Raw genomic sequence first — 12,872 nt, forward strand, 5'->3', positions numbered from 1 at the left:
AGGAGCCTTTAAGTTGTGATGTTGGAATGAAGCATTTCCATAGGAACTGAAGTTGTTAAAATGTTCCTGGAACACTGAACTTGTGTCTGGAGTTCCAAACTTAACTCCTGCATAAAGTTTTGGTTTTCTATTTGTGTTGATTAAAAACATGAATCCTCATGTTAAAATGAGGTTTCCAGCAGATATGTCCTTAAACAAAATCAAAGTAAGCTTTAAACCTTTGGGGCCAAAGACTTTCACATTCCCAGTGACTTTATTTTGGGTGTGTTTGGCTGGGCTTGATGACTTCTTACTGAAAACTAAATTAGAAACTTCTGAATGAATTGTTGGTTATACAGTGCTGTGGAAATCAGTCAATAAAACATTTAGGCAAACTCAGGAGGAAATTACAACACAACCTTGAAAACACACAGCTAAAAATAGCGTGGAGTGCCGTGATTCAGGAGCTCTCTCTGAGCAGAAGTGCAGAGTCATGAACCACTCGTGGAGCTGGTGAAACTCAGCATGCCTGAGGGGCAGGACCTCAGGGATGGGGAGGTGGGCATCTTGAGTTTGTCATTGTTTTATCTGGGATAAAATAATAAAACACAGTTTATTTGAATCAGAGGTGCAGCAACACATCTCACATCTCCCAGGGGTGACTGTGCAGGTTGGGTGCTTCTGAACAGCAGGTGCAGAGATGGGGTGGTTTCACTCTGAGCTCTGTTCCCTCACAGCTCTGCTCAGGCCTGCCCTTGTCTCCCTGCAGGACAAACCTGGAGGCCCTGCAGAAGAAGCTGGAGGAGCTGGAGCTGGATGAGCAGCAGCGGAAGCGCCTGGAGGCGTTCCTCACCCAGAAACAGAAGGTTGGCGAGCTGAAGGATGATGACTTTGAGAAGATCAGTGAGCTGGGAGCAGGCAATGGTGGCGTGGTCTTCAAGGTGTCTCACAAACCCTCCGGCCTCATAATGGCAAGAAAGGTGAGGGGGGCAGAAAGAACAGCCTGGGATGGTGTTTATAGGGGATGTTGTCTCTGAAATACAGGGAATTTATTTAGAGAAATAATTGGTGGTGACACACAGAAATCACTATTTAATGCCAGCTTTCAGAGAAGGGGATGTGTTCCCATCAGCAGGAAATGTTGCACTTCCTCATCCTACATGAGCATCCCAGTTTTTCAGTAGTGTCACACGTGTTAGTAATGAAAGGATTGGCATTTGTTCCTCCTTTTCCTCTCCCACTCAGGAGCAGGAGGCCTAAAAAATTACTGGAAATTATCAATTAGACAAAAGTGGCAATATTCTGTATTCTGGGCAGTAAATTTAGAGGAATGGAAAAGGTATCACCTGTCTGAAGAGCTTCCTTCACAGGCCCACAGCAGAAAGGAGCTCTGGATGAGACTGGAGAAGAAGAGAATTCAGAAAAATGGGAATGAAGGAATGCATTGGAGTTCAGTGACATCTCTTGTTCTGTAGCTCCATCCTGGGATGCAGTTTCTGGGCAGGAAGGGATTTTTCCTTCTCTGAGAGTATTTTTCATGCTTTACAACCTGGAGCAGTTGTGACCTAGTTTGCAAGAGAACTGAGATTTATTTTTTTTGTGACTGAAATAGCTTGATGTTTTAATTCTCATTTAGTTTACATGAGGAGCTTTCACTTCCTGTCAGTATCCCTGGGAACAGAAGACTCATCCCAGGTCCCATTGTTTTACTACACTGGGAACTTCCCTTTTTTTGATTGAGAAGTTGAAGACTTCTTTAAAAGATAGTATAAAAATAATTTTATTTTTAAGGTGTTTCTTTTTAAGTAGGGGACAGCGTCGTGTTCAGCAAAACTAAAGGAAAATGTGCATGTGCTAAGAATAAACTATGCTGAGGACACTGGCAGTTTGGGGAGAAACAAAGGAAAATGCCCAGTTCTGAGATGTGAGAATTACAAAATGCACAAGTCACTGAGGTTTTCTTGAACTGAATCAATTTAATTGATTTTTGTTTTTTCACCTGCTGTGGGTTTAACAGGAAATTTTACCCCAGTTCATTAATATTTGATGCAACTGAGATGTTTGCTGAATTGTGATTTTTCTTCCATTTATTAACCAAAATTTCATTTCCATAATTCTCTCTCCATAATCTTTCCTTTCTCATAGGGAGCACATTGTATTTTATGGGATAAACAGTCTGCTGTGGAAAAGGTACTGGGGAGTTTTTAATGGAGCTTCAGCTCATTCCTTCCACTAATGCTTTACAAACACCTGGACAGGCATTTTTCAGCAGCTGCCTCTGAGTCAGTGCATCTTTGACACATTTCCCTAAGGAAGTGTGCTGCAACAAAAAGTTTCTGCTGGAGAAGTATTTTGTGAAAAGAGGATGGAATTCCTGCCTTTTCCTGGGTGCTGTGTTGTAGTGTTTTCCCTTGGCCACCAGTGTTGGATTTTGCCCTTTTCTGACCCAGAGACGGGGCAACTGAGAGGTGTTTTAAAAACTTTTATTCCATTTTCAGTCTCATGTGAGGGATGAGACAATACAGATGTTATAATTCACAGCATCACAATCAGAAGCCAACTATTTCTTAATTACAGTACAATATTATAATTATTTCTAATTTACAATACATTATATAAGTTTCTTAACCTATCAGCTTTTACATATAAATGACATACATCAGTTTGCATACAAGTACGTACTATTCGAACCTTCTGTCAAGCTTTAAGAATTCTCTGCAAATCCATTTCCCACACACTAGGAAAGCAAGGAGGGATTATTTTACAGTTAAATTGTAACATAATTCAGGTTGGAAAGGGCCTCTGGAGGTCATGAGGTGCTCAGAGCAGAGTCAGCTCTGAGATCAGGACATCTCAGGGCCTTCCAGGTGTTAAACACCTCTCTGAAAGGCACAAATCACTCCTGAAGAGTGGATTTGGTTTCATTGAGTGGGTTTCTTTTGCAGTTAATCCACCTGGAGATCAAGCCAGCCATCCGCAACCAGATCATCCGGGAGCTGCAGGTGCTGCACGAGTGCAACTCCCCCTACATCGTGGGCTTCTATGGAGCCTTCTACAGTGATGGGGAGATCTCCATCTGCATGGAGCACATGGTGAGTGCCAGCAGTGGGTTATCACTGATGGGAGATGTGCATGGAGCACATGGTGAGTGCCAGCAGTGGGTTATCACTGATGGGAGATGTGCATGGAGCACATGGTGAATGCCAGCAGTGGGTTATCACTGATGGGAGATGTGCATGGAGCACATGGTGAGTGCCAGCAGTGGGTTATCACTGATGGGAGATGTGCATGGAGCACATGGTGAGTGCCAGCAGTGGGTTATCACTGATGGGAGATGTGCATGGAGCACATGGTGAGTGCCAGCAGTGGGTTATCACTGATGGAGATCTGCATGGAGCACATGGTGAGTGCCAGCAGTGGGTTATCACTGATGGGAGATGTGCATGGAGCACGTGGTGAGTGCCAGCAGTGGGTTATCACTGATGGGAGATGTGCATGGAGCACATGGTGAGTGCCAGCAGTGGGTTATCACTGATGGGAGATGTGCATGGTGAGTGCCAGCAGTGGGTTATCACTGATGGGAGATGTGCGTGGAGCACATGGTGAGTGCCAGCAGTGGGTTATCACTGATGGAGATGTGCATGGAGCACATGGTGAGTGCCAGCAGTGGGTTATCACTGATGGGAGATGTGCATGGAGCACATGGTGAGTGCCAGCAGTGGGTTATCACTGATGGGAGATCTGCATGGAGCACATGGTGAGTGCCAGCAGTGGGTTATCACTGATGGGAGATGTGCATGGAGCACATGGTGAGTGCCAGCAGTGGGTTATTCATTGGTGGGGAGATGTCCTTCTGCATGGAGCACATGGTGAGTGCCAGGAATTGGTTATTCACTGGTGGGGAGATCTCCATCTGCATGGAGCACATGGTGAGTGCCAGCAATGGGTTATCACTGATGGGAGATCTCTGGTGCCTTGGGCAGGCTGAGCTGGAGCAGAGCTGGGCAGAGCTCCAGAACAAAGCAGGGATTCATTCCCAGCATCTCCTCCATGGATGCACCTTGGGCAGCACCAGAGCCCAGCCAGGGCTGCACCCAAGATGAACCAAAATGGCCCCAAAATGCACGAGGGGCACGGGCTCTGTCCCTGGGATCAGCTCTGCTCCATTTGCACCTTGCAGTTCATTGTCCCATCCCAGCTTAGCCCAGGCAGTCCCACCCTGCTTGTTTTTCTCTCTGCAGCCCACGGGGTTTGTGCTCTGGGCTGAGGTTTGGGGCATTTGTGCTTGGTGCCAGCTGGGGCAGGGATTGTTTTGTGTCCCTGCTCTGTGCACAGAGCTCAGCATCCCTCATGTGAACCCAGACCCACACACTAAAGCAGCACAGAATGGGAAAAATAGAAAAGCTGAAAGCTGAGGTATCACCTCCATCTGCATGGAGCACATGGTGGGTGCTCAGAAAATTTATTTCCTGGGAGTTTTCCCCTGGGGTTATTCCCTGAGCCTTCCTGCAGACCCTCAGTGCCACCAGCACTGCTGTTACCCAGGTTCTCTGCTCCTCTGAAGATGTGGTTTGGATTTACTCTGCAAATCAGAGGTTGGGATTGATGGGAGATGTTTTATCCCCTTCTCCAGTGTCTGCCCTGCACAAATGTAGCTTCCCAATTGCTTCCTTTTTGTCCTTTTGTTGTATTTAAAAATATTTACCCAGTCCTGCTACTTAAACACTTGTTCTGACTGGGGTTGAGCTTTGTTTTTTCTGCAGAATGAACCAGATCACTGATACTGCAGCTGTGCAGATTCTATTTTTTCCCTTTTTTTATATAAATCCATATTTTGTCCCTTTTTTAAATGTTACAGAAAATGCAAACATGAACAATAGTGAGCAAGCCCAGAGGGATCTTACACAACTTTTTTAATGCCAAAAAAATATTTTTCACCGTGTTTCATTTTAATACAAAGTACACATTCTTCTCGACATCTGTTTGCCTTTCTGCAGCCATATGGACTCAAAACATGAAAAGTAAATTTTCTGTAATTAAGGGACAGTCGAATTTGTTGCCTCACTTGGTGGAGGTTTTTAACAACACAGAGCACAATGCAGCCAAAGACCTCTTTATTTTTTCCCCTGAAAGGAGCTGTTTCTTTGGAGAGAAGCTGTATTTTTTCTGGAAAGTGCATGTGATTGTTGCACTGCTTCTGTGGTCCCTCAGAATTTGGAGAAGGAATCGATGGTTGCTTAGGAACAAGTGCTCACCATGCAGGCTCCAGCATGTGGGAGCCCAGGGGAAGGTGTGCACCCCCAAAATCCTAATTCCTGCTGGGAAGGGCAAATCCAGCTCTCAACATTGAAGAGAAGAGTGAAAAATAGGAAAAATTGTGGTGAAAAACTGTCTGGGCATTGCTGGAGGATATGTTAAATGTCACAGATGTGCACAGCTGCAGTTGCTGAAGGAGCCTGTGTGTTGCCACATTCCAGAGGAGAAATAAAAGGCCTAAAGAGCCTCAATTTATTTGTCAATGAGAAAATCACCAGCAGCAATTAGGGTTTGTAGGTTCCTAAGCAGGGAATAATATATCTGACAGGGAATATTATGCCTGACAGCAAACATTTTCAATTTAAAGAAAGACAGGGTGAAATCTGGTGGCTCAGTGCTGAATCTGGTGCAAGCCAGACTGGATACAACATTTTACACATAGAACAGCTGATCAATAAGTTATGAAATCAAAAGAGAGGTGGATTATCATAGTCTTAATTTATGTTATTATTATGCTATTATATTATCATTATTATACTACTATTATAGTCATAATTTATTATTATAATCTTGATTTAGCATTAAGCTTAATGCAGATCATTGGCAGAACTTTTTGGTCTCTTTTTGGGTAAAAGATTGGATGAAAATCTCCACTGTGGTCCTTTTTTTTTCAGTTGTTACCACTCAGAAATCTTATTTTTAGCAGTGGGTTACAAAACCTAAGTAGGATTACGAACAAAAAGTTGGAGGTGGAACGGGCATGGAACTTGAGTGTTTGATATTTTTAGGTACCTAAATTCAAGATCAATGCCTAACTTTGCTTAGCAGCAGGTATTTAACAGGGTTGGAGGCAGCTCCTGCAAGACACTGAAGGCTGCAGCCAAGACAAGGCAGCTGAATTGTGTCCAGCCTTGTCCTGGATCAGAGCTGCTCCTCAGGGAAGGGGAAAAAGGCATTTTCTGTAACAAAATTATGGTTAATATACCAGTGTATCAGCAGAGACAGCTGTCCAGAAATTCAGACTGCTTTAACAAGAGATTTCTAGAGATATTTTTTTTTTGCTGGTGTATTTTTAATCAAGTGTGGTGTATGTGGGTGTGTTTTTTACAAAGTTACGTGATCAGATCAGTATTTATATACTTCCCTTCTCATAAGAGTTGTAGATTTTAGTCCTCAAATAATAAACCTTTGTGTTCCAGTTTTTTTTTTGCTTTCACCATGTGTAAATGTTGATGGGAACTTCCAAAGGGGAGGTTAAGGCAGAAGGCAATTCATTACTCCAGTTGGATCTTTATGGCAAGTATTGGGAGTTATCCAGTGCTGATCCAGACAACAGGATATGGTTTTAAATTGGAAAAATAACTTTTCAGTTTCTTCTTTGGTTGTATGTTCTGTGCTCCAGAGAATCCAGACCTTATGCACAAGTCTATTGTTGAATCAGTTGCTAAAAATAAACAGCATTTTTCCCAGTTTTCCTTTTGAACAGCTCTTAGCAACAGTGGGATATATTTGCCTTTGCTGGGGGTGTGTGTGCATGCAGGCAGTTTATTTAATCTAATAAACAAGGCCATGGCTTACCAGGGAACCTTCAAACCATTTTCTCCCTGTTTTGGTTCTTTCTGTGCCAAAGCATCCTTGCAAGAGTCGCCCTGGAGCTGCAGAAGGGACAGAGGCAGCTCCTGCTGGCCAGGACCAGGCTGGGACAGGGGTCTGGGCTCTCTCATCATCCTGGGGTCTCTTCCAGCAGGATGAGTTTTCAGCCCCATAATCAGGATCAATAAAATCTTTTATTTCTGTCTCTGGAGGAGGAGGGTTATGGTGGATGGCTGTGACAAGAAAAAAATGCATTGGGCTGAAAATGACAGAAACCTGGGAAATCCTTCCAGTCCACTGTTTGTGGACTGTGCTGCCTTAAGGAGGTCCAAACCATGGAAGAGCATTGTGTGCAGTGTTTATTTGAGTGGATGTTGTTAGTGGCCAAATGTTTATTTAAAATAAACAAACCTGACTGATTCCTCCTGAAGAGTGATTTATTTATTTCAGATTTGCACCACGACAATGTTAAAGCAAACATAAAGAGCAACTTGGTTTTTTTTTTAAACAAATTAAGGCTTCAGTTTACAGCCCTGCTTAAAATATTTCAGAGCAATTTGATTCAAGTTTGACTGTTCAAGTATTTCTTGTTAGGATGGTGGCTCCTTGGATCAAGTGCTGAAAAAGGCTGGGAGGATTCCAGAGCAGATCCTGGGCAAAGTCAGCATTGCGGTGAGTGGGCAGGGGTGGCACCCTGGGCTGGCACTGCCACATCCCGGGGATGGGGATGGGGAGGAGGGAATATTCCCAGGGTTTTCAGTGTGCTTTTTCATTTTCCAGTTTCTCTTTGTACGTGGTAGCTGTGGGCACTGGGATGAGTAACACGTTCTGGGCTGTGTGCTTGGAGTTGCTGCCTTTGGATCAGTTGATGTTTCTGGATGAGAGCTGAATTAACACTTCCTCGTTTTTCAGTGTTACCTTTTCCTCTGCATTCTGCAGCAGGAATGTGTACAGAGCTCTCTGTACACAGAACTCCCAGGAAGGGGTTGGGTTTGTTTTCATTTTTCTAGTCTGAGCTGTAGGGACAAGTGAAAACTCAGTGTTGATTGGCAGTGATTGCATTTTGGGGTTTCTGTTCAGCTGCATGCATTTGGAATTCTTGTGCAGATAAAGCATTCAACTCTCTCTTCTGCTTCCTAATTAATTTCTTTTTCATTTGTCTCTAGGTAATAAAAGGACTCACATATCTGAGAGAAAAGCATAAAATAATGCACAGAGGTGAGATAAAAGTTTGTGTTGTAACTTTCCTAGAGTATAATTTTAATTTCATTAAAATGCCTCTTTTTTCTATGCTTGGTTCTTTGTGGTTCCATATGACTTTGGTTCAAAGGGCTTTTCTTGGGCAGTGTAAGGCAAACTTTTTGTTTTAAATCCAACTGTCTTCCCATGACTATCAGGTGTCTTCAACTTCTGTCTTCCTGCAGCTTATCTGGGTTTGTAATCCATGCTTGATCTGCTGTTCTTGCATTTTATGTGCACACAGAGCTTGTCTGTGTTTGAGACTGATTGCAATGGGAACCTCTGAGCTAAATTTCATTTGGCTGTTCAATAGTCATTGCCATGAAAACTTTTAAAAGAAAGTCACTTCTTTCCCATCTGTCTTACATTCACATGCTGTTTATTGAGAGCTATCATGCAGAACTGCATCCTTTGCATACTTTAAAACAATTAAAAACCATGGTGAAGCTGTGTAGAATGGGAGTGTTGCTTCTCCTGGGTCTTTAGTTACTTTAGAATAGATGTACGAAATTATTTTCTGCTTTTAGTTGCGCTTTTTAAAATCCAGCTCCTCCATTACTCTGTTGCATGTTCCATTAAAGAAGGATGACCCTTGGTACAGTAATAAATCCATTTTTGTGCTGTGAAGGTGGAGCTGGGCAGTGCTGGTGCCCTGTGTGCAGCCCACAGCAGCTGCTGGGCAGCCTTGGGCCACAGGAGAATGTTCAGATGATAAAATATCTGCAGCAAACATTAATGCATGTCTGAATCTACATTTGTTGCCCAGACCAAAAAGAGGAATCAGCAATCCCAGCTTGCACAAGCTGTTGTAGGATCACCTTACACATGAAGTTGTGTTTATCACACATTCCTGGATTGTGGGGTTTTTTTAAACAAATATAGCTCTCTTGTGGAGCAGGGAGGTTGGAGGGAGACTCTAAACATTTCTGGTGACAGTTTCAAAGCCATTTGTCTGTGTTCAGAGCATAAGGACTCCAGGGAAAGAGATCACCTTATTTTAGGGCACCCTGGTGGAGTTCCTGCTGCATCTTGTCCTCAAGTCAGCCACACCAGTGGGTTGTTACTATCTTGGTTGCTTGGGGTTTTTTTTAGGTTGATCTTGCTCAGCTGAGACAGCAGTTTTTATTTATTTATTTTCAGTTTTACCATCTGTAAATCTGATAAATCCAAAGTGAAGGCCTCCTGATCTTGTTTAAGTGCAGCTTAACCTCACGGTGGTTGCTAGGTCAGAGATTGCACTGCAGGTTCATGGAGCAGCACAAATCAGAAATTCCTCTTTGCATTGCTTCCAGCTGTACTGGCTTGAGGGTGCCCTGCAGTGCCCAGCTCCGTGTCCACGTGGTGGATTTTGTTTTCCCTCCTGTGTGCTCTGACAGCAGCAGCAATTGCTGACCTTGTGCCCTCCTTGCAGAGGCTGCTCTGTGGTCTCATCACATCTGTGCTGTCTGATAAAGGGGGAGCCAGAATGACATTCTGGGGGTTGATCATGGCCAGTGCTGGCAGCTCAGAGGGGAATCAGTGAGAGCAGTGAGAGCTTCTCCCTTCTCTGGACAGCCAGAGCCAAACTTGCAGCTTCTGCCCTCGCTGCTGTCCGTGGCTCTGTCTGTGCCCTGACCTTGTGCATTCCTTGTGTCCCCTTGTGAGGGCTGGAGTGCAGGTGAAAAACTGCTTCTGCTCTGCCTTGGATCCCAGCTGAGATACACAGTGCTGCTAAAAGCACTTTTCCTGTAACTGTGTCAGCATTATTTTATACACAGCTCTAATAATCGGAGATTTCTGTGCTTTGCTTTCTCTCCTGCTCTGACAAGGTGAGAACAGCATCTCACATGGGCTGTTTGTTTTCACTCATCCCTCCCTGGGGAAAATGTGTGCACTTGGTGGGCTTGTTTTCAGCAGGATTTATTGGAGTTATGCTGTGGGGAGAGTGGGTGACTTAAAAATGAAGAGACATCACTGTTAAACATGAGAACATAGCAACAAAGGGCCAAAAAATCTGTTCCTAAATCTAAAGACAGCCGGGCTTGTGAGAACTCATTTGCAGGGAGGAATTTATTCCACTGGTGTGTTTTATTACTTGTGTGGCAATATCAGCAAGTTTGGAATATTTAACCCAAACTGCTTCCATGCCCAGCTGTGTCCTGGAGTGGGGAAAAGTGTTCATTTGTCATTGCAGACAGCTCAAGGGAGAAGGTTTGGGGCTTAGTAGAGCAGGAATGGGAAACACAGTTCTTTTCTAGAGGAGAATACAGTTATTTTCTAGAGGACAATACAGTTATTTTATAGAGGAGAATACAGTTATTTTCTGGAGGAGAATACAGTTCTTTTCTAGAGGGTTTGCCCATGTGGGACACTGTGCTTTGTGCTCTGGTCCTCTCTGAGCAGACAGGAATGAAATCACAAAACCTCTGAAAGTTCAACTGGTGGGATCCAAGGCACAGGACAGGAGGGGATGAGGAGCACAACTGTGCTGGATATTTCAATAATCCCTTCTGTTCTGTTAAGTAAAGATATCTGTGGTGCTGTCTGGGGTTGAATCCTCTCTGGAAGGTCTCTCCTTGTGCTGTGGAAGGTTTTGAACCCAGCTGGAGGCAGCAGCTCAGGGCAGTGTCACTGCTCTGTTCCAGGGCTGCAGTTCCAGAAGATTCTTGTGAGATCCTGCCTTGGCAAATGGGAACTGGTTGGAAGATCCCAAAAATGTGCTGCAGGACACCTCTCTGCTCTGTGTCTGCTCACATGTATCTGGTACAGAGTGAATTCTGGCTGAAGGGGTTGTGACAACCCCAGGGCCACCTTTCAGAGTGAGCCTGAGGGCAGAGCAGAGGAAGGAACCTCTCACAGAGATGATCAGGCATTCTGGAAACTTCTCTGTGTTACCAGCTCCCTTTGCAGTGCCATAAATCCATCCCCCTGGCAAAGGACTTCTCTGGAATTCTCTTCCTGGCTTGTCTGGGATGGTATATAAAATATCTTCCACTTTCTTTAAAGCTGAAGTGCTTACATAACACGCTTTGTGTTCCTTTTGTCTGCTCCTTGCAAGTTCCAGCATACATTTTGCAGGATGCCTTGGCATTCCTGTTCCTCTGGCAATACAAATCTCTGGTTTCCAGAGAAACTGCTCAAGTGCTCAGAGGCTCTGGAGTGAAAATAGAATAGGTGCTACATTTAGAGGGGTGGAAATGCAGCAGCCTTCCAAACATCACACTGATCACATGGGGTGCCTTGTGTGGAAAATGAAAATACTCCAGGGAGGAGAAGCTTTGTGCAGGAATGCAGAGAGGAGATGGGGCTGTGCTGCTCTGGGAGCTGCAGGGTGGCATTGCAGCTCAGAAACACTGAGGGGACAGGGGAAACCTTCAGGAGACCAGGGGGAGTCTGAGACTTGAGCATGCTCATAAAGAGAATTGTTTGGCACTGGTGGTGCAATGGTAATGCTTTTCTCTTTGCCATTTAATTATGAAGAATCATTGAACTCTAGAGATGAAAGTGAGGATGTACATCTTTGTTTTGAGTTTGTAGCTGTGCGTTGGTGAGCAGCACAAACCTGGCTGTGGCTCAGGCTCTGCTGTGCTCCCAGTGTGTTTTGCAAACTGTTTTTTCCACCTTTCCAAGCTTTTGCACAGAGCTTTGGGTGCAGATCTCTAATCTCTGCTTGGGCTCTGGGCTGGGTTGTTTTTAGCTCCTGCTGGAGTTTCAGGCTGGTAGGTCGGGCTCCAGCCTGGATCCAGCCTTTGCACAGGGAAGGATGTGGGGAGGTCTCAGCAGGCAGAGCCTGCAGCAGGTGCAGCTCTGTGCCCAGCACAGATCCTCCCCAGGGCTGGGCAATTGAAAGCAGCACACACAAAATACCTGCCTGCATTTTCCATCCACACGTCAGAGCAGGAAACCGTGCCTGGGCATTTCACTTGCCTGGAAAGGGACAAAAACATGGAGCCACGGTTTCCCCAAGTAGATAATTATCCAAACTTGGTGTCACTCCTCTAAAGGAGCTGGGAGGGACAGCTGGAATTGTTTTATTTTCCCCTCCCCATGGATCTTGCTCAGTGAGGCCAAACCTGCATGGAGATCTTTGTCACCTCAGTGTCCTCCTCCCAGGGACATCCCAGCCAAAGGGCAGCTCCTGGGATGGATCTGTGCTTAAAAGTGAAAAGCACAGGAAAATGTGACAGCCTGTAGAGTTCTGAGTCTGCTCTGAAGTGAAATCATGATTCTCTTTCTTCAAAACAATTTCCCAGTTCCCTTTTTGCTGCAGCATTACTCTGCCAGTGTGGGCTGTTGGTTGCTTATTTTGATGATGGGTTGGAAATGACCAGCTAAGCAGTGAGATACAGTGAAAAACCTCCTTGCAGCTATAAAGAAACACTAAACACTTGTTCCCTGTACCTTTGCATTCACAAAGAGCTGTTATTAGTTGCTAAGCTACCAGTGACCCTTATTAAATTTCCATTTAGCAACAGTGATGAATTCAAAATCATGAGGGGGCTCTGTCACAGGAAAAAAAAACAACCTCCAATTATTTTAAATACATATTTTCAATAATAGGAAAATCATTTTTTCAGAGCTTAAAAAAAAAAAAAAACCACCAAAAATCCAAATCTAAACCAACAAACAAACCCAAGACCACCACTCCAAAAAACCCCAACCAAACCCAGAAAACAGGATCCCACTGCAGGGAGTGTTTGGCCATAAGATGATTTATGCCTATGTAGATATGAAGAAATGACAGTGAGGCTGCTGTAATTCATTGACCTTTGTAAAATAAATATGTAGGGCCTCTTTATTGATCATTTCTAGGCACAGCATCATCA

The 12,872-nt window shown here is 44.4% G+C and overlaps 1 protein-coding gene across 1 annotated transcript in view; it reads left to right on the forward strand.

Moving 5' to 3' along the window:
• Positions 1 to 12,872, forward strand: part of MAP2K1 (mitogen-activated protein kinase kinase 1) — a 33,619-nt gene that overhangs the window by 12,315 nt on the left and 8,432 nt on the right. The window contains exons 2-5 of the mRNA XM_064721871.1: positions 749 to 959; positions 2,925 to 3,071; positions 7,423 to 7,500; positions 7,995 to 8,046. Coding sequence (XP_064577941.1) covers positions 749 to 959; positions 2,925 to 3,071; positions 7,423 to 7,500; positions 7,995 to 8,046 — 488 coding nt within the window. The remainder of the gene's footprint in view (positions 1 to 748; positions 960 to 2,924; positions 3,072 to 7,422; positions 7,501 to 7,994; positions 8,047 to 12,872) is intronic.

The sequence above is a fragment of the Zonotrichia leucophrys genome, chromosome 10 (assembly GCF_028769735.1).
Source record: "Zonotrichia leucophrys gambelii isolate GWCS_2022_RI chromosome 10, RI_Zleu_2.0, whole genome shotgun sequence".
Lineage (NCBI taxonomy): Eukaryota > Metazoa > Chordata > Aves > Passeriformes > Passerellidae > Zonotrichia > Zonotrichia leucophrys.